Here is a 26613-nt window from a genome sequence, read left to right on the forward strand (position 1 = left end):
GCATGTGCAGAGAGAGCCTGGAGTTTTAGGGAAACATCAAATCAGCACAAAGTGCTTTAAAAAAGGTGTGATTACATTAAGAATCCAATCTAAACTCACCACTACCTTACAAAACGACTAACTGGCCTTTAAGTGTGAGCTGTTCTGTGTCCGGATGCCGACGTCTAATTGGGATGACGTTAGTGCTAATGGTAGAACACGACTGAGGTGGCAGGAATAACACAGCAGGCTGCCACGGGGACTGCATATCCTATATTCTGTTGGTTTAGGTTTGGTGGGAGAACAAATATTGAATTCAGCTTTAAAAATGAACCCTGCACGCCTCTTTTCTCTGGAACTTGCATAAAGAGACGGCGACCGCAACGTGCCTTCCTTTCTCTCAGCAGCTGCACAATTCTCATCTGCGGCACACCAGCTTCAATAGACATCTCGTTTGACTGCTGTCAGCATGATCATTAAGTCTCTCGATTTGGGTCTGTTTAAACAAGCTCCTCTGACGTTCAGTGGCCGCACGAAATCATTTCCCAGCCACGGGATGATTTCCTTCTCTCTACCCGTGGTCACGCATTGGTCCATTTAACGGGTGGTCAAACATACTTACTGTAAGGCAGAATAAACACTTCAAGTCATGTTTGTGTTATCTCCCTTGGCTTGAAAGAGTGCAAAAACTGTATCCACCTGTTTCTGTTATCACCCACGGGGAATGTAATGTGTTGTTAGTGTGTGGCTTAAATTTGGTTTTACGCAGTCACTCTGAAACCGACTCCTCACATATTTACTGGTTTAACAAGCCTAGAATAACAGAGTTGTGGTGCCGCACAGAAAACAAAAGAAAGAATGACATTTTTACCTGATCTTAGTGCTTAACTGAAACATTTTGAGGTCATCAAACCTTTTACTATTCATCATAAATAGGACATAAACCCCTTGTGTGATGTGACGACATTTCACTCAAGCACTCCAAGCAAGACTTGAAGAACTACTAGGCTTTAACTTCTTTCCAATACTTATAGAGATATTTTGAGGAGTAAAGGGAAACTTTGACCTAGATAGAAGGTTAGTTCAGTTTCACCAAAGTCAACAGGATTACGTTTCATCCATCGCAAAAAGTGCAAAGAATGATTCAGATGGCGTACATTGAGTTCCAAGGTATCCTCACAGGTCTAGACGGAGGACATACCTTTCTGTCTGAGTCCAGTTGTAGCATGTCATCAGACCAAGAGCATCAATGTCCTCTCATGGAAAAACCATCTGCTATGCTGGTCAAATTCTCTGAATGCTTTGTGTTCTGTGATTTGAGACATGTGTGTTTTAGTAGCGGTGTAGTAGCGGCTGGTAAGGAGGAGGGGTTTCTTTTTTTTCTCCAAAATACACCGGAGATCTACATTATGGATTTATTTGATTCTCTGATTCCTTAATAAATGCTAAAACCACCTTGCCTTCGGTGGAGAGGTCTAATATGCTTTAAAAAGCAATGCTGGACATTATTTCCTCATGATGATTACCTTTACAGTCTGAAATGTGGCTTGGAGGATATAGATGCCACATCTTATTCTCTTTTATCGTTTGCCCAATGGCAGGCATCACACCGTGCGTGCATGCACCCTTTTTGGCCAACGCATCGGCGAAAGCCAGAGGCCACACAGGGCACAACTTTGTGGCCATCTGAATCTTCTCCAAGTCAGGGGAGGTCTGCCTTGTTGACACATGAAGTCAATCTGAGAAAAGAGCCTGTTATGCCAGACTCACCGAAGGTGGGTAAGGAAAAATGCAAGCTTTGGCTGGTTTGTGAGACGCTGCTGTCTCTGCTGAGTGCTGAAAGATCCATCAGTGTTTGCTTCCCTACCAACGTTCTCAGTACCAACAAAGTTTACTGAGTAATAACCTGTACGAACTCCCAATGGGAAATAAGGTGTTGAAATATTGTCTTACGTCTAGAGTCAGGTTATGCCCTTGTCATAACACTCCTACAAAGCTAAATAATTTCCTTTGGGTACTGCTGGGATTGCTTACCACTGGGTGATTGTTGTGTCCAATAGCAGCAGCAGGCATGTGCTTAAAAAGCCCCAGAGGTCTTGCGGTTTCTACTCTTCTATTTGTTTCCTAATGTGAGGAATATGAAGTATGTCCTGTACATGTGCCTGGCAGCCTGTAAACACTCAAAAAGACCTAAGGCACTGTATGTGACATTTTTAGGGGGATAAGAGTTTAAAAGTGCAAACCCCATTACAACCATTAATCATGTCAGACATTCTCGATTCAAGTAATACTTCAGTAAAAACTGAAGTATTCTTTCAACTTCTTTACTCAAGTGAAAGTGAAGAAGTACAGGCTCTAAAATGTACTCCAAGTATAAGTAAAAATTAGATTTTTGGGGGGCATTTTTACCAGCTATCTTTGTGAAAAGCTAACTGAACTTCATGACCTATTAATATGATAATAAAATAATACAAGTGAATACAAACTCTGTTTCAACCTGAATTCTAATTCTAGTTAATTCACACAGTTTGAACACTGTTATGTAGAAGACAACCAGAAAGGAACAAAGGGAATTTAAAAAAATATAGTGTAGGTAAGTGACTTCTTCCACAGCTAAACAGAAAAATAAGTACAGTCAGGGGTTAAAGTTGGTTTTTATGGGTGAGGAAAGGTGTAGATTTCTATAGTGCGCTCCAATAGATTTGTGTACAGTTGACCTGTGCTGCTGCTGCTGCTCTGAGATTTACTGCTCTGTGCAGATTTACATCAAGATATTAATTTCCTCTTATGTTGTTTTTATTGTTTTACATTACTGTTTTATTTACTGTTACATTGTTTTATATTTCCATCTCCTGTGTTGTAAAGCACTTTGTGATTTTTATCTGTGAAAAGCGCTATATAAATAAATTTTACTTACTTACTATATAAGCAGAGCCATGAACTGATTTCCAAGCCTTAGACAGTATAAGGTTGGCTGTACTATACGGTACTATTACTAACTATGTCTATGGTTGAAGTTTACTATATCTCTGGACTGGATTACTTCATGGTGGCACGCTGGGTCGAAACCATGGTGCAATTTTGTTTTGATGTAGCTGTTGAGAACATGAGAAGAGTCCATATTTTAAATGTATTTGCTACCCAGCTGGTTTGCTTATTTAGGTATGGGTACATTGCAAAGACAAAGATCCTCTGTAAATTATTGCAGTACACAAATAATTTTAAAAATGTATTAGACTTTTTAGAATGTCTATTAGCATATTTACCCACATTTCTCATATAACTGCCTTAATAATTATCTGTTGGGAACAAAGCTTTTTTTTTTCTTTGTTGGGCGGTTAAATAGTTTGAAGGTGGTTGCTATTGGCCATTCCTGCTCTAGTTTTTGGCACATGCATTCTGGATATATTTTCAGTTGCCACGTTGCTTAGCTAATCACAATAAAGAAAACACAAGCACTTGTTAGCTGGTTGGTATCACTGCTTTAAAATGTTCCTTTAGCTAAAGCTAAAGGGGAAGCTAACTGTAGGCTACTGAAACTTACACATTTCCTGTATATAAGAACTCTGGTGCCCACCAAGGAAGTTTTAGCTTTCCCACAATATAAGCTGCATAAATAATATGAAAATACACAATCAGGTAATAAAGGTAACACTGACTATTTTTATCAGTGGTTAGCGCTGTTGCCTCATAGCAAGTAGGTTTGAACTTCCTGCTCAGCTGGGGCTTTAGGTTAATAGGTGATTCTATATTAGTCAAAGGTATGCATGTGGTTTCTGTTTGTCTGTGCTGGACCTTTGCTAGGTGTTCCCCATCTTTTGCCCTGTGATAGGCTCCAGCCTCCCCTGTGGCCCTGAGTTACATAAGCAGTTAAAAAAAAAACTAATGTGTGCCTGACCTTGTTATATTAATGTCATTCAGACATCTTGTGGTGACAGAGTGCACGCAGTTGGGCTCCAAAAGAGGTTTATCAGTTTGGGGCTTTAAACTTTGCTTTCAGTGTTATTTCAACCCAGCCAACCTGCTCCTCGTGGCTTTAGGAATATTACTTTCATCAAACGCCCAGTCTGATCTATTTTGGTTTACATTTTTCTTTTGGAGAAAATGTGCTTTGTATTTTCCCTCTTTCACTTTGTGCAAGTAGAAAAACAGAACTGTTTAAGCATGGGTGCTATCTTGTTTAGTCCAGATTTACTGTGGCAATAGACATGGTTCACATCTCCTGTTTCGGTTGATGCTGTGTTGCCAAGCCCTGTAGGTTATTGTGGTGTTTATATTGAGAGTGGAATTATGGTAAGAATGTGCCACGATACCACCAAAGCAACAGCAGGCTGTTCTGGCTGTTGCTTTGGTGGTGGTCTGAGGCTGCTTAATACTGGCACTTTGGTTCTGGAAGAGCATTGAGCCTCTGGATTGATGAAATACCGCCAAGATCCAGCATCTGAAGCTTGAATTCATTACACATGTTCCCAGTCTCCCTGTGATCATTTGCCGGGCCTTGATCACCCGTGGGGAGAAATACCACACAGAAGCCCTCCTGTCTCCTGAGGAAGCTTGTTGTTGAGAGTGAGAGCTACTAGAGACTCTGAAAATAGATAAATATTATTGGTAAGCCACAGAATTTAGCTGAAGAAAATTTAGAGAGTCTTCTCAAGAGGCTTCACAGCTTTTTTGCTTTATAGAAAGAGACATTGGCTTCCCAATCTCACATGTGGTCCAAGGAGAGTTCATTACTTTCTGGGTTTACTCACCAATAAGCTTGGGGTTGGATAAATAGCTGTTGTGTATCATTAGAATTAGCCTGCTGTGATGGAGTTAAGCATGAAGACAGAGTGGCCCTGCCAGTGTCAGGTTAGTTATCTAACGAGACAGAAGATCCGGTTTTACTCCAGTCATCAACTTGCCATGAACTTCAGCTGAGTTAAAGGGCAAATTCCAGTCAAATGTAACACATACTGTAGCCCTTTGACCTCTTGCACTGGTGTTTACAACACACGTATCTATACGATCAGTGAGCAGCAAGGTATTTTAAACGGTTGTTATCAGTCTCCTTAAGTCTTGTTAAACTAAGCAAATGAATCTGATTTCCATCGTTCTGACAATTTCGCCTCTAAAAAAATATTTTGCAATGTGTAAGGCAAGAATGATATCTGTTAACAAACGTCTTTGACCACAACACTAGAAACCTGCTGTGCCTCTTGCTGTAATAAGCCATATTTCAAGCAAAAAACGTGCCGTCTGAAGTCACATATTATTTTCTTCTTGGTCTTTTTTTCCTGGATTGTGATCAAAGAAAAGGAAATCACATGAACTAATTGATGAGGAATGTGTTCGCCACAGGACTTGCTCATTATTTAGGGCAAGAATTTTCCATTCGTCCAGTTTTGCATCATATGTTGCACATAAACAACTGTCTGGAAAACAACAAAGTCTTGCTGGATCATATATATTTGGTTATTTCCATGTGATCTCGAGCTCCAAGCTGGTCTAGACAGCCTGTACTCACTCAGGGCCTCCTCCTCTTCCTGGTTTGGGGTGAGTATGGAATGAGAAGGTCAAAGGTTAGGAACTCCGTAGTGGAGGGCCTACTCCACAGATGAACTTTTACAGCCGTGAAGCTGTGTGTTAGTGGCAGTTAGCAGTGGGTAGACATGCCAAAAAGCATGTGAGCGTGAGGTGTGATCGTTGTTCCCCGTGTGTCTTTTTCCTATGCCAGACACACTGCACTGTGCAGTGTCGACATCAGTGACAAATTCTCGGTTGGCTAGACGCCTGACTTTTGTGTTTCCACAACAACACATCAGCTTCTCACTAATTTGCTTTGACAGATCTTGCGGCCCTGCTCACATTTTGTCTTTTCTTTGATAAGTTCTTCATTTGTCTAAAATAAAATCAGTGCATCCACACGTTGCATTGCATGTGCTTTGGATGAAAGCGTCTTACGAATACAATGACGTATCTTACGTCGTTTGTAGCGTTCATGGATCGCTGCGTTTCTGCATGTAGAGCACGTTGTGTCAACAGAATTGTACAGAGAGATAATAATTGCCTTCTGGCGCTAACAGACAGCTAGACGGCTCAACACACAGATCTATGCAGATGTGCAATGGCTGTCTGCCAGTAGTCATCAGAAGCAGCATGGTGTTATTAGGGACTAATACTGCCACAGTGGTAAGCGTCACGGCATGAGAAACATTCTGGAGAGTCTTGTCTCACTCTGTATTAGCCAAAGCCACAAGCATCCCTGAGTTGCATAATAGTGCTTTTGTGCAGGCGTGAGGTTCCATGTGTCTTTCTGTCTGACGGCCACACAGATGTGCTATCAAATAAGGTTCCAATAACCTGATAGGATTAGCCAAGGGAGAATCTGTCCTCTTGATAGCCTGATAGAGAAGAGACCTGATATGTCTAAGTGCATTTGCAGGTTTTTGAAATGAAAAATATTCTCTAAGGGGAATGCAGATTTTTGTCTGCCAGATTCATCCTGTCCGATTCAGGCAGAAATAAAGGGACCTACATCTACTTTCTAAAGGAAAGTTCAACTAACAACTGAAGCTTACTGCAGTGGATGAATTACAGTGAGAAAATCCAAATATAATCAAACATAAGACATTTTTTTATTCCAATGTTCATAGAAAATCAGAACACCTTTCAGTAAATTACAGTCACATTATATACAGCAAATTTACAGTAGAGTATCAGACTACCGTATTTTTCAGACCATAAGGCACACCGGATTTTGCGCATTAAGCAAAACAAACCAGTCAGATAAGTCAAACTTTACTGAACTCATTCTTCTTGCTTCCTCCACTTCTGTACCATTGATTCATTAATGTTGAATTCTCTTGCAGCTGTTCTAGTCCCATGTTGTTGCAGTATATTAATGACTAACCTCGTATTGTGGATGGATTATCTCAGTTGTTCTCCTGACTGAAGTTTGGTCCGTTTACAGCATCCTGCCATGCGATTGCATTTGTCTCTAACCATTAGGAACCCTCACATTAACTTTCGAGTGGAAAAAGGTTGGCGTTCATCCTCCAGCTTCACTGTGTTTGTTATGCTAACATAGCTGTGTCGCTAGCAATCACGTAGCACATCAATATATACCAGCTAGCACTGCTGTTTAGTTTTCTGTCTTCATTTATGCTGGAAGTGATAGCAGAGCTGTACCTTTTAATTTTCTCAGAAATCTCTCAGTCAGAACATGCTATATCATGCTTAGGTGGAAGCTAGCGAGCTAACTTCCTGCTAACTTCTAACTGTTAAATTTAATAGATTCTGTTTTCATGGATGCCTGGATGTTAAACTTAATTGATACACCTGGTAAAGCAGCAACGCTGATCATTTTATTAAAGATGAAAGAATTTAGACAGTTTTCAACTCTCAGTAATGCCATAGTGATCGTTTGACTTTGGGACCTGAAGAAGACGGAGTTTTGGACCCAGATTACTCCACAATGCTCCTGACTATGGTAGCCGTAATGCTCCGACAATCCATCAAGCGTTGCGGCTTCGTAGCTTACCAAAATCGTACTAAAACGTTTTTTGACAGATTTTTGAGCACAGTGTACCATATAAAATCGGTTCAAAGTCAGTAAGCACAACCAGAATTCATACATAAGGCCTACCGGATTATGAGGTGCACTGTCAATTTTTGAGAAATTTAAAGGATTTTAAGTGTGCCTTATAGTCCAAAAAATACGGTAGGTGTTTTTAAAATTGCACAAGGCTCAGTGAAATCAAATGAGCAGGAATAAGTTTTATGATCACCGCATAATTGGTTTGGAGGCAAAAAGTACTTGTTTTGGGCTCAAAGTGCATTTGCTTTAAGAAAGACAGTCTTCATACCCGGGCAGAGAAGCCATGTTTTTCTTTCACCACCCATATGCGGTCAATCACCTTCCCATTCTGGAACACACAGAAAAGTCTTTGTCATCATCCGAGCAATATTCCTTGGTCGTAAAATGAATCGCACTCACACATTCTTCCTCGTGTGCTCACCTGGTCATCAGACACCTGCTCCAAGTACAGGTGGGTTCCATTGACCACCTGCATACGGCTGTAGCCGTAGTCTCTGCTGCGGAAAGCACTCCACTCTTTGGGGTTTGGATTGAACTTGTCAGTCTTCTCTCTGCAGCCCTGCAGAAGATTAACCAGGAATTACACAGAGCCTTTAAGATAGGAGCCACATGCCTTCCTCAGACTCTGACATTTACAACTGCGGCTGTGCCTCGGTGTGAGTCTGTCTGCATTTTAATATCCCAATGACTAATCCCTCTGTGGTTGGATGACAAAGTGTACTCTGCACTGTTCACCACCACATCAGAAAAGAGTTAACCAGACCAACAGATGGTACTAAACTCATGTAGCAGACCAGCTGCTGCACAGACAGAGCTGTTTACCATACATAACGGCATTTCTGTTGATTTCACTGTCACTTTGCGCACTGACCTGCACACAAAAATGTTAACAGTGACACAGTGACGTGAAACTACTCACAGCAGAGCCTGTGATAATGTGGACTGGAGCTTTGGGGTTCACGTAAGGCTGTTCTCTGCTGCCATTGAATACCTTCAAGGAGCAAAGCACAATAAGTTTGGAACACTAGTTTACAACAGGGGAATGCAAGGATGAAGGATGGGGTGAAGTAAGAATGCACCAGCTGACCTTATCACCATACACAGGCCACAGCCTCTCATACGTGTGCTCATGTGCCCACAACTCCACATCCACTCCTGTGGGGGGAAAAAAAAAACCCTTTCATAGATGAGAAGCATACACAAACAGCTCAGTGGTGCAACTGAAAGTTCCTCAGAACCTGTGCCTATTTAATTTGCAGATTTCTCAACAAACAACAAAACCTTACGATCAGAGAAACAAAACCTGACAGCGATTCATCACAAATTAAATAATTAAAACCGAGCGAAAAGTCTGAGAAACGTAATACAGGAAAAACATTTTGAAAACAGGCTGTTAGCATTTCAGCCAGACAGAAGGCCTGGTGTTTGGTTTGCTCTGCTGTTAGGACATTAGTCTAAGTGTGCAAATTTGCAATATTAAACACCCATTAGCAGCACACAGACTAGGTAGCATACCATAACGGTAAAATAGATCCTCAAGACCTGGAGCCGGTGGTTTTGTGTCATTCCTTCCCAGACGGACCTGAGACATAGGTGAGAGAGGTATAATGACAATATGAATTGACATTAACATCCAAACCACTACCTGCTGGGTGAAACACTATCTGGCAGGCATCCATTACCTGTGCCTGCCTCACTCTCAACAATGCCAAGTGTTGAGAGAAGCAAGCCCCGGTGGAAACTATTTGCTCCAAATTACAGTGATTATGCCAGCACGCCGTGCTGCTTATGGGTTCTGTGGACTGGCCAGTCTGCAACATGCTTGTCATGTCTCCTAGCAGGGGCAATTTAAGTGTAAAGCAAGGCTGTGAAAATAAATCCTGCAAATAACATTATGTGATAAAAATAAAATGTTTAACAACACAAACATGCTGCTGTTTACATAACCGGGAACACAGCTCCCAATTAACAGCAGCTTCTTTAAAGCCAAGGCTCACGGTATTTTAAGGTAATGACAACATGACGTTTGCAGTAGTAAAATTACATCACACCTATAGAGTGAATTACCGATATGGTAATACAGAATAGTACTAGTAAAGAGTCTGGAATTTAGCTAAACAACACCACACTCATACCCCACAAGGCACTGGTATGGGTGGCACTATCACCCTTTACTAAGCTAGACATTCAGCCTGTCTGTACATGTTTTCGATCATTTTTCTATAAAATTTTAGACATAGTCAAAGGTTTAAATAATGAGCCCAGCTTATGTGAACCAAAGCTCAGCCTTCAGATTAATCTGAATGTTTAATATTGTCATATGAGGAACACAAGTCGGGCTTGCCCAACTTCTGTTTTGTTCAATCTTGTATTTGCAAAGGACAACCAATCAGAAAAAATCTTCAAAGGGGGAGCGAAGGAGTTAAAACATCTTCTTTCACACACTGTATTATCTGTGGGGATTGTAAATCATCCAAAGCTACTCTAGTCCAACAATAAAAACATCAGCCTGGGAGTTACATTAACCCTCCTGCCATCCTTTAAAAAACTCACACCCATCACCCTAGGGACCATTCTCAGCCACGCCATAAAAAGACCATATATCCATATTTTATTCCACTTTAAATTAGCCAACCTTGTAAAACTACTTCTCCCTGAAATATTCATGTAAAGTTTTAATTATATTTTCGTTGTTTTAACCCTTCAAATCCCAGTGTTATTACATGAGCGCCCTGTGTTATAAGCCCCAAAAACCAAAAAACGAAACTAAATATTTCCACAAAAAACCAGTTGAAGTAATATGTGATTGTCATTATAAGTAGGCCTTTAGATGGACCAAAGATTGGCACCAACATACATTTTGACCTGCCATTATTTTTTTTGCATTTTTTTTGCAATTTAAAAATTAAAACTTCAAGGCCCTGAGTCTTCATTGACATCCAAGAAAAGAAGAAAAAATAAAATCATATGATGATAATTTGGGGTTGAAAAATAGCGTTTATAATGGAAGTCAATGGGCAGAAAATGGTCCCCAGGGTGATGGGTGTGGGGATTTCTGCTGCTCAGCCATTTTAGGCTGATTTAAGGAATTCACACTGGAATATTAACATTGACAGGTAAAAACTATCCTGTGGCAAGTTTGGTTATATTCCACTGAACACAGTGGAAATGGCAGCCATTTAACACATAGCAGTGGCACAAAAAGGTCCCAAGAAGGCAGGAAGGTTAATAAGTGCCCTACACAATTAATTGTGAAAAATTATTATATAATATAAACCATTTCTCACTGTAGCAATGTAAGTAAATTAACAGACAACACTCTTACATACATAGGATTCAAACTTAGTACAGTCATCCTGGTCATCATCAGAGCAGTACATGGGCCGGTGCCCCATGGTTATGATCCAAGGACGCACTGCTCTGTTCTCGGGCTTGTTGGCCTCCTAGATGAAACAAAAGTGGAGCCACACATGTGCCACGTTAAAACAGGGAAACAAATTCAGCAACATGCTCTTACTTTCACTGAAATGAGAATTCTGAATATTATAATGATATAAAATGACCTTGGTCTTAAAATGAGAAAAAAAGAGGTCAAAGCAAGTGTGGGAACAAAAGAAAGGACTTAGCCACAGTGGACAGATGGAATTGTTGTGGTCATTAACCTCCAGGTCTTTCTCCAGCCAGTCGTACTGCTTGAAGAGGAGGTCCTGGCCAAAGTCAAGATAGAAGTAAACCTCGGTGGAAATGGAGATTATGTGCGCTGAGCCCAGGTTCCAGCTGCGGAGACATTGTTAAAATAATACACTGCACTGACCCAGGAGAGGAAGCGTGTTAAAAGTCATCTGATAAGCAAGAGCAGGTCTCACTTTAAACCGCAAAGTGTGAAAAATACTCCGAGATCCAGACGACGTTGCGTCACTCACATGTTGTTATAAAATAGACTAAACTGCTCTTTAAAAGGCCGCACTGTACTGTGAGTGCTTACATGTCCGTGCTGTAGGGTTAATGGAAGAGTGCCACTGTACATGTGTGCTTAATGTTATGAACAGTTTCCAGTTGCAGTCAGTTGCCTGGATGGAGTTTCTCTTTGCCTCCTAACTGTGCACATGAGTGGAAGGCTCTCAGCCAGCAGCCCTGCCCAGAGAGTGGGCAGCTGGCCTGTGGTGTAGCAATGTACTGTATTATCTTACTGTCTGACAGAAGGAGGCCTGTGGTGGGCGATGAGTCACACCTGTCAGATGTATAGCTCCTTTGTGTAGTCTCAGTGTGTGAGATAGGAGAAGTAAGCTATACTAAGAGAGCTTTATACTCCTCTGCTGACTCATTAATGCTTACTGAAATACAGCAGGACGTTTGACACACTTAACATGACACTTCACATGGGCCCGCTGTTAGAAAACAATGAATTACTCATCACGAGTGGTGTGTGCAGGGCTTGCAATGACATGCTTTCGTATTCGTTCACCTGCTTCGGTGCATTAATTGATTGCTGTTAAAGCAGCTCCCTTACCTGTACCACAGGCTCTCGGTCTGGCCTGGCATGCTGAAGCGATTCCTGTAGTTGGAGAAGTTGCTGTGAACAAACAATATAGCGAGAAACGCAATGAGATGGACTGATCGTGCACTCTACATTCCTTGAATAAATGAGAAGCAGCACTTAGCACCTCAAACTGCTGCTTTCTCATAGTTTGAGATGATTATACCAGCGCCTGGAAAAACTGCAATCCATTCAGAATAGATTTAAGATAATTCCAAGCTTTCTCTGAAATACAATAAACCAGCTGTTCGTGGAAAAAAAGCCCCTGCATTTGGTGCAGTTCTTTTGATTTATGTGCTTTTTCATTTGTCATCTAAACCTGGCAGAAGACTTGGAGTTATACCTCATCGGTTGAAAACAACCATCAACCTCTAAGACCTCCTGGAAGGTCATAGATATTTAAAGGAACTATAAACACTGCTACATGCAAGCTATCAGAGGATCCCTCTCTAAATTAAAGGCTGGGCAGAAACGCAAAGTAGCCTCTGTGACATCAACCTATAGCTTAGTGATGGAATAGTCTGAGGCTTAAAATCATGGTCAGCAAGTGGAGCCAGATAATCAAACTCTGGTCAACATGAGGGAGCTTGGGTGGAGCCGGACATGGGATAAGCGAGTAGGAGCCACCATGACCGAGAGTGCCACAGCTGTCAATCAAGAACATGTCTCTAAATATACCTCTCTTAAAACCATGACATCGTTTTAAAAGAAGACTGTAATTTTACATCCAGCAGTCATCAGAGGAATCCAGTTTTGAGGTAGTCCTGCAGTGGTTTCACCACCGAGTCATGGCGGTTTTTATTGATCTAGATATAGCCGGACACTTAAAGTGATCAGTCCATCGCTGTTCATTGCACTACATGAAACAGACACATACTAATTGGAAACTCGAGAGATGCTAAAACACTATCAAACCAGCATCTCCAAATTTTACAACGCAAAAGAGTAAAAATTAAAAAAAATATTTCATGGGAAGCTCTCCCAGACTCCAATCTGTCAGACTCTTTTCACAGTTTTTAATTTAGAAGGCAGGAGCCAGTCTTCTCAACAGGCCATTAACTAAGCAAGGTGATGGGAACAATTATTTTCTTATCTTACGTAGGGGAGGTGGGAAAAAGAGGCAATTTCCTCGGCAGCAGCCAGAGTAGGGTAGCAGATCCCTGAATTGACAAGTTTAATGTAGGGCTAGGGGTAATGTTGAGTTAGGGGTAACTTGAGAGCAGCAGGGTCAGAGGTTAAAGGCCAGGATTCAGGACCCAAAAGGAGGATCACAGAGCTCTTAACTAATGCTGAATAAGTCTTAAAGTAATGTCACCTGTAGTTTGGGTGGGCACCGAGGTCAGGTTTAAATGGTCAGCATGATAACCCAGCAAAGGTCAGTTTGTGAGCCGCTTGTTTCAACATCATTTCATGTGCACAATGGCAGGCTGATCCTACAGATGGCACCTTTAAAATGTTAAAAATAGCTATAGGTACGAACTTTATTTCAAAGTTATTATATGAAGGACATTTTTTCATCTTTTAGTATAGATAATACAAAAAAATCTTTACTTAAGTCATTCACCCTAACGTAAAAGCATAAGGATGAGCTCTTTATCCCAAACAAATCTGTTGTGATTGAAATTTCACAGCCAAATGTGATCACTGTGGTGAATAAGGAAGAGTCCTAATATAATATATATAATATATGGTGTGGTGCTATCTTTTATGGCGTGGTCTGCTGGGGCGGCAGCATCTCTGCTGGGGACAGGAAGAGACTGAACAGGGTGATCCGAAGGGCCAGCTCTGTTCTAGGATGCCCTCTGGACCCAGTGGAGGTGGTGAGTGACAGGAGAACGGCGGCTAAGCTGTCATCCCTGATGGACAACATCTCCCACCCCATGCAGCAGACTGTGACAGCACTGAGCAGCTCCTTCAGTGGGAGACTGCGGCACCCACGGTGTGGGACGGAGAGATTTCGCAGGTCTTTCCTCCCCACTGCTGTCAGACTCCATAATAAAGACTTTAACTGATCAAGCACACACATCCATACATATGCAATAATACTAAGTGCAATAATCCTTTCTGTCATCGTTGTATTTTTACTCAGTTGTATATAGCATTCGTATTCTATTTTTATCTTATTGTATATTTTTATTCTATTTTATTCTACTGTATATAGTATATTATTTTATTCTATTCTGTACAGCTGTGTACTGTATTTATTCTTATTGTATTCTAATTTTTGCGTCATAACTTTTGCACTGTCCACTTCCTGCTGTGACAAAACAAATTTCCCACGTGTGGGACTAATAAAGGTTATCTTATCTTATCTTATCTTATAAGTTCATACTCCCATCTTGTGGCTAAAAATGGTATCAGCAGGCATTTTAAGGATCTGGGAACACAGAAAAAGGTTTTTTGTTCTGTTTTGTTTAGTTTTGAATCACTGGATTTTTAGACATACAGGAAATGTATTCACTGGCTGAAACTAAATCAAAAACAAGCTATCAAGTCTGTAGTTCAGCAGTGGAAATGTAATTTAGCACAGACATGACAAGCGTTCATTTGTGTCATTGATCTGTATAGGAGTTCAGCAAAAAATGTGAGTCATTCTAAGTCAGATTGTCATCTTTCCAGCTAAATGTGTGGGTTTTTTAAATTAACACTGAGATAGAAATCTGGATGTCAAATTCAGAACAACCCGTCTGCTTCAACTGGCCCAGTAAGATTTTCCCTGCTCGTCAACTCTTTCCTTTCATCATCTGATGGGCTAAATCCAGGCAGTATGACAACTTAAAGGATCCAGTTGTAATATTCATGGAGCATATCATTGTTTCAGATGATGACCGTTGGTCTGCTGAACCACGTGCTCATCTTGGTGAACAAAGACAGCCTTGACTGGGGCCTTAGCATCTTCCGTGGACCGGCTGTTCTCATGCAGCTGGAATGCTGACTGAAAACCTTTGTGGTCGGCTCCGTTTTAATCGCCTTTAACTCATTAGGTTTTGAGGTTGGAAAGCGAGAGTAACAGAGAAGTACAGTGAGACGGAGCACAACAGAAAGTGAGGAAGAAAAGCAGGGCCCAGCTGCTGGGTATACTTGGATTCTGAACGACACCACAGAACGAAACACATATTTAGGTATAGAAGAAGAGGGGGCGGGGGGGAGAGCTGCATTTCTGGTTATGTAATGCACCGAGCTGGTTTTTGATATCAGGTTCTTATGTCGGGATGCAGCGCCAAGAAAAAGAGACTACTGTTAGCAGCTCCTTAATAAAGAGGCAGACAGTAGTCCTATTACACATGGCAAAGCCAAGAGAGTGAGAACGGTCCCCGTATAGAAGCGGCAAGTAAATATTATGGTGCAGGATCAGACACCACTGAAAGTTTCTAACTCCAGCAGATGTTGTTGGAATTCAGGGATCCATTCGCTGCTGATCCTCATGATAAAAACCATATGAATGTCTATAGAAGTCTGACTTTAACTATAACTAATAAATGTGTAATTTAATGTACTGAAACAGTTAAGTGACATATTGTAATAATGTGTTTTTTTATTTTATAAGGGAGAATTGTCAAGTTGTAATTATGAAGCTAATGGGGGGCAACCCACTGAATAATATCTATGCATACATGATTGCATGTAGAGTCGCACTGTAAGCTGGGGGGTTTTTTATCATCAATTAATCTGCAGATTATTTTATTACATATGGCTCTTTTGCTCTAAAACATTCACTGACTATTTACTGCACAGTTTCTTTAACCCAAGCTGACTCCTTCAGACTGCTTGGTATCTCCAAAACAGCACAAAAGCCTTTATTATATGTGATTTACTAAAGTGTTATAGATAAAATCAGGGAAAGCTGTAAAACCTGACATCTAAGAAGCTACAAGAAGCAATGTTTCAGGGTTTTGTTTGAAAAATTATGAAATAGTTTACTTTAATTTAAGATTTTACCATTTAACTAAGGCTTTGTCTTGTGTTTTCATCCAGATAAGTTCCCACACTCAGATGCAAAGAGCACATTTGGTAACCGTGAGTGAAAATACTGACAGTTCCCACCACCGCAGGCCATCTCTGGAAACTCAAAAACAGATATTAAGCTGATGATTCCCAGTCAGACTAATGTTAGTTTTGGACAGTGTTGACTTGTTTAGAACTTGGTGGCTCCTAATGCTGCTCCAGACTTCGGAGACAAAAATAGCTCCCATCTGTTCAAACGGTACAGTAAAGACTTTTCAGGACTAACCGAGTGTGCTCTCTATTTTGCAGAAGAAAAAGTGCAGCTGATGGGGCTAGCCTTGAGATATAGCATGCACTGCTGTTTTTCTGTCCAAAACCCATTAATTACACTCCTGGCTCTGTGAGCAGAATGTGGTGCAAATATAAAGAAAAAGAAAAACAGAGCTGAAGGCAGACAGCAGACAAACAGATGCTGTGTGAGAAAGAACGTGTTTTTGTAATGAACGTGTGCCTGACTTCCACCTATGGATGCATCGTATGAATGAGAGAGACAGCAGAGAGATTCAGTTGAATTTCACCTACTATGTAGCTTCATGGTTGCCGGGACAGGTCATGTAGGGCACGTAGGCAGCTATGGACTCGATCTGCCTCATGAACTCGTCTCCAATCCTGGCATTATCCTGGAATCACACAGTGTCATTGAGCCATTAAACATGATGTCAAAGAACTTCCTGTTAAGACAGTGTTCATTTTTGCACATTCAGTCCATTTTCCAGAATGCTTCAGGAACGTAGCACAGGCTACCAAATAAACCTCAATGGAACTTGAAGAGTTCGTCTTAAATATCCCAATACTGTCTGCGGTGCTTTAAAAGCACACCGCGGTTCATTTCTCCTCTGATGGCTTTTACCTGCCACAGCCATTAACGACCTTTCAGGCTAAATTCTCCCTCTGTTTTTCTATTTATAATATCAGCGAAGCCGCAGGTGGTGCCTGCACATTCCAGCTGAGAACACAGCTCAGATGAATTATGGTTATTAATTTTTGCAGCAGCCTGATGATTGCATTTTACATTCTCTCCCTATTAAAAAACAGCATTAATAACGCACAAAGTTATTTAAGGGAAAATGATATTAGCATCCGAGACAAGGTTATGTCCTCTAATATGAAAGGTGACAGCTGTGAGGATTTCATATGAGCCAATATGTTATTGGGACTTAAGATCTGTGGTTTTGAGTAGCACCACTTTTATTCATGAAATACTTGGGCGACACAATCCGTACTCTCATCTTTCACTGCGGGCTTAAGGCGTTTCACAGCAATGCTAATGTCCCAACCACAGCTGAAAGCTCTCACATGCCCTGAGGACAAACAGTGGTGTGCAGTAGAGAAAGGTAAAGTGGCTTATCTCTTCTGTCTTATTGGAATCAGGGATGTATCAGAGTGATTTTAAGAGTATAAGAACTTTGCTGTCAGTGACCTTAATTGAAACTAGGTGCAGGTTTGATCACATTTCACAAGACTGGAAAGATAGAAGGGTAAATTACCTCATGCATGTCATAGGCAAAGTCTCCTGTAAAACAAGCACATAAAATCTATAGATTAGAATCTTTTACATGATTTCACTCTTTGCCAGCATAATGTAAAAACAAGATGTGCAGATTAAGTTTCCCCAAGCAGTACCATCTAATCAGCTTCACTAGATTTATATTGTCAGAATTTATTTCAAGAGAGCTGAACTCTTACGTAGTTTTGGCATTTTGCTGTTTCGTTTCTAGTGTTAGATATAAAGAAGCTAAACATAATGAAGCTAAAACCACAACGCAGCTAGAAACTGGGAGACAACTAGTCTGACTGTGCCTATCATCAAAACCCCAAAATGTATAAATGACAGTTTATAGTTTCACGGGGGATTACATCATCTTGCTTTTCCTTGCTTTCTGTTATTATGGGAAACTAAATTAAACAGTTTCTCTCTATTTTCTTATTCCCGGCACAGACACGATCGCTGCACCAGTCTTTACAAGAACTGCTTCGACAGTTTGGTGATTTAGATGTTGAACAACAGCAAACATGTCCAGCGATGACAGAATTATTGTAAAAGTATAAATAAACCATTTTAAGCCATCAGTCATCACACTTGAAAAATGTAAACTGGTATTTGAAGCAGAGATGTACATAAATCTGCTGATCTCTAACTTTGTGTAACTGCTTGTGATAAAGCGCCATTTGTCAACAGCTGCTCTCTTTCACTTTAAACTTCAGATGATCCTTAGAAATCCTGACTCTTTTTAACTCAAGAACAAGAAATGTCAACTTAAAGGCCAATATGTTTAAAACAGTAAAGTTTACACTTTACTGTTTTTTATTGGAGGAACTAGATTTCAAGGATTGGTTGATTATTATTTGATGATTTTCATGCATTTTCCTTTTTTCTTTCGTGATTTTTTTTCACAAAAATTGATACTTGTGTTTTTGTTTCTGAGCCATTAGCTTGCTCTGAATTAGGAGGATGGTTTTTTGATTGAACCAGTTTAATGTAACATTTTCTCAGGTTGGTGGTGCATGACATGAGCGTTCTTGTTCGTGAATTATTTAACAAAATATTGATATTTGATGTCACTGTACCAAATAGAATATCTAGCGAAATATTGCAAAATGTGAGGTAAAGGTTTTTTTCCCCACTTTTAATATTACCAATATTACACAAACACAAAATCTATGAATGACATTTGACTGGTACAAAATAACTAAATGCACTGCTTCACCCATTATTCATACATTATGACTTCACAGCATTAAGATCACTCAGATGTCTATATTTAAGAACTAATATATTATTAACCCCCTCAGCAAGTTGTGTTGCAAATTGTACTGCTGTGCCTTCTTGAACCAGCGGGAGAGGTAGTTCACTTAGTGTTTACATTGAGGAGAAATAAAAAGGTAAGAAACATTATTTCCTATTATTAAAAATGGAGAGATTATAAAAGCTGGCGATCCAGTGAATCAAAACTAGGTTCTTTGGCACAACAAAAACCTACACTCTGCAGTTTAATCAGTGAAGTGATGAATAGCAGGCTAGTGACCAGAATCCATCCCATAATGCTCAAAGCAAATAAGTGCAAATGATGACTATGTGTTATTATGGTAATTACAGTAATTACCACAATGATATATTGCCTCCTCATTAGATATCTCTGTCGGATGTCAGCTGGCTTAATTGATTTGATTTATGTTAATACAAGCTGTGGATGACTAATGCCTTAAGCTGCGGTTTATATAACTTAATGCCTCTTTTACAATGATGAATGATAAAATATCTAGAAGGGTAGAAGTTACCTATGTGTAAGATGACATCGTACGTTCCGAGCTGAGTTTCCTTTTGCAGTCGAGCCAGAGACTGGGGGTTCTCATTGCCGAGGTCACCATAAAAAGCAAACCTGGGACTGGACGTAGTGCTGTCATTAAGAGCAGTGAAGAAGAACACGTCGCTCCAGCCTTCTTCACTGCCACAGTGGTAGACTGGAAAAAAATGTAGGAAAAAAGTTTCACAGTTAAGTGATCCATGAGATGGTGTGAGAGCCAAAAGCTAAATGGAGAATAGATTAGTTTGTATAGAGTGCTCTTCTACTCTACATGAGTACTTAAAGTAAAGCTTTATATAACATCCCTCATTCATCCATACGTGCAAGCATTTTTTCTACCTAAGTGCTTTCTATCTAACCTTCACACACCAAGGTGGGTTTCAGTATTTTAGGCATACTCACTGGAGCAGCTAGGGATCAAACCACCAACCATCTAATTAATAAAGGACCTACAGATACAGCCACCCTAATGTCAGCTATATAAAAACTCCACCCACCATACGAAGCTGCCGGTTTGAGGCCTCTGAGTGTGACCCTGTGAATGAACATCTTCCTCTTTTCCGTTCCCGAGTCAACAAACAGAGTCGCGTGTCCTATGGCGCTCATCTCAAAGAGCCGAGCCCCCAGAAGGCTATACTCCACCTTGCTCTCTGTCTCATTGAAGGTTGTCCAGGTCACTACCATAGTGCCTGGCATTCCTGAAGAAGAAAAGTCCATTTATTTGAAATGTGATGCAGATTTGTCTGACAGGAACATTGGATACACTTACTGGTGCATTTATTAAAGCCAAAAGATGCTGATGTGAAAAAGCTGACTTTACAAGAGTGGAACTTTTGATCTTGCTGCTGGCAAGATGAAGCATTATAAAGGCAGACTTGAGTTGGCCAGGTACTTGCATAAAGACATCAGTTCAATAATGAGTACCACATGTTTCACCTTCATAAGAAAAGAACAAAAGGGTTTTTATGCTGCATTAGATACAGGTTTGGAAGTTTAGGTAATTAAACGGTGTCCTCAACCTACATGACAAAAAATACAGTCAGGGAATATTTCTGTGAACCTGCCTGAAAAAAAGTCAGATGTAGTCAGTTAACAGAATATTGAGCAATTTGTACAAAACATCTGTAAATCTGCAAGTGACCTGGATACTTGTGTGTATTTCAAAGGGGAAAAATATGTCTGTGAAGGTTCTCAGTCATCCAGGTCATCGTAGTCAAAGGAGCTTGCAAAGAAAAGCGTCTGGACTTCTTTAAGTTGCTTGAAGACGTTTCATCCGAGAAGCTTCTTCAGTTCTAAGGTCAAATGGTGGAGAGTCCCAGATTTAAACCTAGTGGGAGTTTCCCCCCAAAGAGGGACAAAAGGACCCCCTGATGATCCTCTAATCGCCTGAGCCAAGGTGTGAAACTGGGTGTGGGTCCCCACCATTTGACCTTAGAACTGAAGAAGCTTCTCGGATGAAACGTCTTCAAGCAACTTAAAGAAGTCCAGACGCTTTTCTTTGCAAGCTCCTTTGACCAAGGGGAAAAACTGTATCCCACATGTGTCAGGTGGAAAAGGTCAAACACTTACCTCCATAGGAGAGGTGCACCTGTTCTGGCTGGGTCCAAATAGGAGGAACACTGAGCACCAGCAGGGGTGCAGCAAATAGCAAAGCACAGGCAGCGTGAACAGGCGACATTTTAATGCTGGACCTCAGGGAACAAACGTCTGATTAAAGAAGCCACACACACACACACACACACACTTGAATCACATGATCTCCGACTTCTCATAACAAAAATCACATGACTCTAAAGGCACTAGTATAAAAACATTTGGAAATATTGACGATATTTAAAGCCTTCCAGTAAATGACATGACCTCAGGGGAGGTTTACACATGCTGAGTAGTTAGGATAAACAAAGTCACATACTGTGTTTTGGTCTCTGTTGAGTATGTCCAAATCAGTTAACCTCCATTCAGCCCATGAAACTGCAGAACCAAAACAGCAGAGTCAGCAACAAGTTTAGAAATAGATGATGTGACAATAAAAGCATGTGATGTTGCTTTTCATTGTGCAATACTGCAGTGAAAGACAGAAGAGGTAAGCTCACATGCTATGGCTTGCCTCAGATCAATTAAATGCAAAGGCAAGCAGCTGCTATGCTGGACTTACCAGAACAAAGACACTATCAGTGTCACAGCCCATGAAGACAAAATCGTGCTTTTTAATTGAGTCAAAATCTACTATACCAGCTGATCTGATCTATCAGTTACATTAATTGTCAGTTAGGCTGATCATTGACGATTCTCTTAGCTGTGTGTTTTGGTTGTGAAACGTGCACCAACACTGTGTCAATAGCCGATAGAGGGTGCACAGTCCAACAGCTGAATGATGAATAGGCTGCTTTATTCTCCAATGATGGGCGGTACCGCCGGCTAGTTGCGTAAAAAGAATCAAAGTGTTTAACTGTCATATCTCTGTTTGGAGAAGCAGCGCAAAGTGAGTACATCATATTTACTGTGAACGCTTACAGGTTTGTTTATTTATTTCACTTTAAATGCTGTGACGCATTTATTTTCACATGTATTTCCTCGACCGCTGGTTGGAACACAATTAAAAAGCTTCTTTCTTTTTGTCTGGTTAGCTGTTAGCTACCTGACTGTTAGCTACCTGGCTTAATTACTTGTTAGCGATAATTCAAAGCTAATACTTTGCATTAAGTGCAATAGGAAACAAAGAAATTCATGCCTCTGTACAACACTTACAGTTAAGCTAAAGGCAGTGAATGATCGTCTCCAAAAGCGCAAACGACTTCTGTTCTGAATAAATTACATTTATTCAGAAAAATAAAAACTTCAAAACGTTACAGCTAAGCTAAACTCAACCAGCTGTTTTGGCTGGAGAGCGCTTCCTGACCACGTCATGTGCAGAACGATAACAATGGCCGAGTGGATTGTGGGAGATGTTGTTTTTCAGCGTGTCGCGTTATAAACAGAATATTAGATGAATAATTAATGATTGATTTACTGGGAAAAATGTATTATTACTATCTTACTTTGTTTGCAGTGGTAAACGGTGTATTTGGACATGTGTAGCCCGTATGTTGTGGGGACAAGATAATGTTTACACTGTCCACAATGTGTAGCCATTTATGGCCAGAAACACAAGATTCATACACTGTTAACCTCTAAAATCCTGTGATATGCATTTTTTTAATCGCCTTAAAAGTTTTTATCTTGTCTTACAAAAATGGTAAAAGTTAGGAAATGAGCAAAAATTATATAAATAATACATTAAGTTGATCTTAGATGATTTTCAGGCAAAGGCTCTAAGGTTCAGTGAGGTATGTATGTATTTTGTCGTGTTTATAAATGTGTTAACTCATTCATATATCCTTTCTTTTTAGATATAATGGACCCCAACACTGAAGATGCAGAGAGCCAAAATGTTGAGGATCGCTTGCATCATTATGCAGCACAGTACAAAGTGAGCTATCCTAAAGGGAGAAACACAAAACAGGTGAGCTGGGTTGGTCATTATGTTGCACAAATCTATTTCTGGTTCCTGGTGCTTTTTATGCCTCTAGCTGTGTTTGTGCATCGCCATGTTTTGTCTTTTTAAATTCAGGCGGATGATGCTGCAAATGAAGAGTGCAACAAAAAGAGGTATTTCCTGCCTGTTTTGCATTTTTTTACAGCCATTTGTTTTTGATTAAAAGCTATATTTGGAATTTTACCCCATCCAGATACCCGGTTAGCCGCTCTGGGAACAACCCAGGCAGAGTGAAGCGGGTAGTGTCATGTAAAAGGAAGACTCATCATCTGACTGTGGCTCGAAGAAAGCAGCTTGGGTCTGGGAGAACTTGTGATGCTCCAAACAAGGAAAATGAAACAAAAGTCTTGCAGGGCACACAGCAGGATATTTTCAGTATGGACCCCTGGGATTTCCCATTTCATGTCAATAATATCAATAACAACCAAGGAACTGATAGAACTGGTTGTGAAGAGGCTGACTACTGTGTACTGACTGAGGTCAGTAAGACGTTTGCATTGTTTTATGAATTACTTTTCTTGCAAACACGCAGCTGAAACTACTTAAAGCTGACTATGTTTTCCAGCTCACGAGGGATCACAACACGCTGACTGACGTGCTTTTTGGAAGAAATCTAAGACTCAAAGTGGCTTTAACGTTGTGGCAGAGAAATGTTGGAGAGCTGCTGACATACTTTCTGAGGTGTGCGCCGTGCGGCTGCTTTCAAACATGCGCCAATGCTTGTTTGCTAGTATTTCCAAAGTTTGATTACATCATATTTTTTGTACAGTATCCAAGATACTGGTGTGTTTGTTGACTTTCTCCCGCTCATAAGCAAATGGTGAGCACTGAGTTTTGCAAATATCCTAGTAACACTGAGATTATAGTGTTACTACAATAATTTTTATATTTTCCCTGCAGCATTGATGAGGATTCTTCAAAGATAACCATCGGCTGTTGTGTCGACCTCTTTCCTTTAGTTGGCAAAGTCCTCAGCAGTCCATATGAAGAGTGAGTAATCCTTCTGAATAAAACACTTTACACATGTACAATAACATTGTGTTTAGCAGCAGGATAATTATTTTTTGTATTTTCTTTTATAGGCATCTTACTGTTGGCCTAAAGTGGGTAAATTCAGTTTTAAAAAACTGGTGGGAGGATCTAAAAGATAGTGGCTTCAGTGGCTCAACAAACTCTCTGCTGGATGAGTAAGTTTAATATATTTATTTTTAATTAAAAAAAAAAAAGCACAATCTTTTGACATTAATTTGCCAGAGTTGTATGATTTATTCCTTTGTTGCAGAAACTTTCAAGTTTTTAATCAGCAGTTATGGGAATTGTGGCAGCAGGAACCCTTTTTGAAGTCTGTTCCAGGACCTGCAGGAGACATGGCAAAGGTAAACATGCAGAATTTAACACTGTTAGTTATATGTGTATATATGTGTGTGTTTATGTTTTTGCATTTTATGTACATCTTTTTGCCCCTTAGGTCATCGATTCCTTCCTGTCTAAACTCACATGTCAGCAGTGAAGATCCTGAACGCATCGTTCTCCGTTAACAGTTCAATTCAATTTTATTCGCCTCAGGGCGCATGAACAGTCTCCTTAGTTTTGAAAGTGTTATTCATAGTAGCTGCTGACGTTTGCACTGACTGGCTCTTAGTGTGGGCTGGATGTATTTGCAGAGCAGCTTAAGCAACTAAAGAATTGAGCAATGTCTACAACAGCAATGGTGTGACAAGGCCGATAATTTCTCTCTTAAGTAGCAAAGTAGTATTTTGTAAATAATTATCCACTTATTTTCACAACGCAGATATTGTGATGACTGTAAGATTTTTGTCCTTTTAACTGCTTCATTAATGATTAACACTTTTTTGTCATTTGTGATTGATATTATAATGATATGTTACAAAAACACTAAAAAGGGATGCCACTAATATTTCTGTTTTATGGCTGCAAAAACAACAATTGCATCTTCCGTAAAACTGTATATGACTGTCTTTACCTTAAGTTGAACTAGGGGAGACCGGGGATAGTTGTAACATTTTTGACATTTCTGTCTGTAAATTGGAGCTCTTTTAAGGTAGTGGATTCAAAATGTAATGCAAAGTATTTACATGTCTCGGCTATTAAATAGTGCAGCTATTTTCTCTGCAGCACAATTACCCATTGCATGGTATGGCCTCAAACACAAAGAGTGAAATGTTACAATTAACCCCATAGTCTGGGTTAGTTGTAACATATCCTGGGGTGAAATGTAACACAATGAAATAAGGGTACTAACAAAACATTAACATGTAATCTTTGTTTATTCAACACATGAATGCACTTAGAGCCATTTATGTAGTTATGTGTGTGTGTGACAGAATGCAGAAATCTAACTTTGAACATATTCCAACCCCCCAAAAAAGACAAATTATGGAATTTTCTGCAACTGAATATTTCATTAATTTTGGTTGGTCTTCCTTGCGTTTGGCCTCATTGGCTCAGTGGGCATTATAACCTACAACTCTTGCACCAATTTTGAACATAACAATGAAGCTGAAAAAATGTAGTTGTTCACCAGCATCGCAATTCCATTACTTTTTATCATGGCTTACCTTGGTGTGGTTTGCAAAGTGCTTCAGAAAGATGAGGAAATCTGTTTCTTGCACCCATCCTGATTTATTTCCACTACCAGTACTTCCTACTGGTCCATCTCTGACACAGTGTGAGAATGTGTATGTGTGGGAACACAAACAGTGGAGGAATTGTGTTGCCAATGGCATTAACCGCATATACAAATGCGACCAGTGAACCTCTCTCTGCTGATGTCGTTGCCCCAACTTGTTTAATATAAGTTAAAGTAATAGTGTGGTAAGTTGTAACATCTGCATTATTGTTACAACTAACCCAGACTCCTATAGCCATGAACTAGCTAACATTACAGCCAACGGCTAAAACATTAGCACTAAAGACTTACACAGAATATATCCCCATAGACATACAAATAACATAATTTAAGTTTGATGAGTTTAACTGCAAAGCAGATAATGCTATTAGAAATTGAAATAAAGTAGAAAAACTTAATTTTTGGCATACAAATTACTTTTTTTCATGTTAAATTGTTTGTGTTTGACAAAATGTGCTGATTTTTCACATGTGATAGCACAACTGAGTTGGGCATGCACAGGATTAATCACATCATTTGAAACTTAGCCCTGATTGGAGAAATTGGAAGTGTTACAACTGACCCACGTTACAACTATCCCCGGTCTCCCCTACTCTTGAACTAAACTGTCAGATTACAAGCAACACTCTTTGAAAAAGGTCAACTAACACTAAAGAACCAGATGTTTCTGGCTCTTTAGTGTTTATGCTTCTGAAATGGGTAAAATTTGAAGGCAAAAACAATCAGCAGAATTCACATGGGGAGGAAAGACTGATGGATGTTACATGACATAAAGAAATAAAAGAGATCAGAATTTAAAAAGAGGTCATTTAATCAATTCTATGTGTAAAATGCAATGAACATGCTTCAGTTCTGTGCAGCGTGCTAACTCAAAAATGAAACCGTACTCTGTGTACTACTCTAATACTTCTGGATATATACAAGTCCTATGGGGCAGTTTTTTTTTCTCATACATATCCCAGTGTCCAACAAATAACAAGGGTCTAAACTACTAATGATACAGGAGGTTACAGAATCACCAAC

At 40.0% G+C, this 26613-nt stretch overlaps 2 protein-coding genes across 3 annotated transcripts; one reads left to right on the forward strand and one right to left on the reverse strand.

The window, feature by feature from the left end:
- Nucleotides 1-6594: 6594 nt before the first annotated feature.
- Nucleotides 6595-22296, reverse strand: acp7 (acid phosphatase 7, tartrate resistant (putative)). The gene is made up of 15 exons (XM_085391383.1): nt 22154-22296; nt 21318-21376; nt 20975-21112; nt 19903-20103; nt 19380-19562; nt 17588-17613; nt 16623-16720; nt 12069-12131; nt 11221-11335; nt 10888-11001; nt 9074-9140; nt 8646-8713; nt 8478-8549; nt 7980-8117; nt 6595-7886 (listed from the first exon to the last, which is right to left on the reverse strand). Exons 3-15 carry the CDS (start codon nt 21081-21083, stop codon nt 7821-7823), a joined length of 1320 nt encoding a protein of 439 aa, XP_085247509.1. The 5' UTR covers nt 21084-21112; nt 21318-21376; nt 22154-22296; the 3' UTR covers nt 6595-7820.
- Nucleotides 21749-26497, forward strand: LOC146647177 (KATNB1-like protein 1). 2 transcript variants are annotated; one of them, XM_085391384.1, is made up of 10 exons: nt 21749-21887; nt 22795-22907; nt 23016-23053; nt 23134-23419; nt 23506-23621; nt 23710-23760; nt 23841-23930; nt 24023-24127; nt 24223-24316; nt 24409-26497. In XM_085391384.1, the coding sequence occupies exons 2-10, from the start codon at nt 22800-22802 to the stop codon at nt 24448-24450; spliced, it is 930 nt and encodes a 309-aa protein (XP_085247510.1). In that variant the 5' UTR covers nt 21749-21887; nt 22795-22799; the 3' UTR covers nt 24451-26497. The 2 variants fall into 2 exon arrangements, with proteins under 2 accessions (XP_085247510.1, XP_085247511.1); XM_085391385.1 differs by lacking the exon at nt 23710-23760.
- The last annotated feature ends 116 nt before the right edge of the window (nt 26498-26613 follow it).

The sequence above is a fragment of the Rhamphochromis longiceps genome, linkage group LG19, assembly GCF_057381845.1.
Source record: "Rhamphochromis longiceps isolate RC_006_pf linkage group LG19, R_longiceps_female_GT1.1, whole genome shotgun sequence".
NCBI classification, from domain to species: Eukaryota; Metazoa; Chordata; class Actinopteri; order Cichliformes; family Cichlidae; genus Rhamphochromis; species Rhamphochromis longiceps.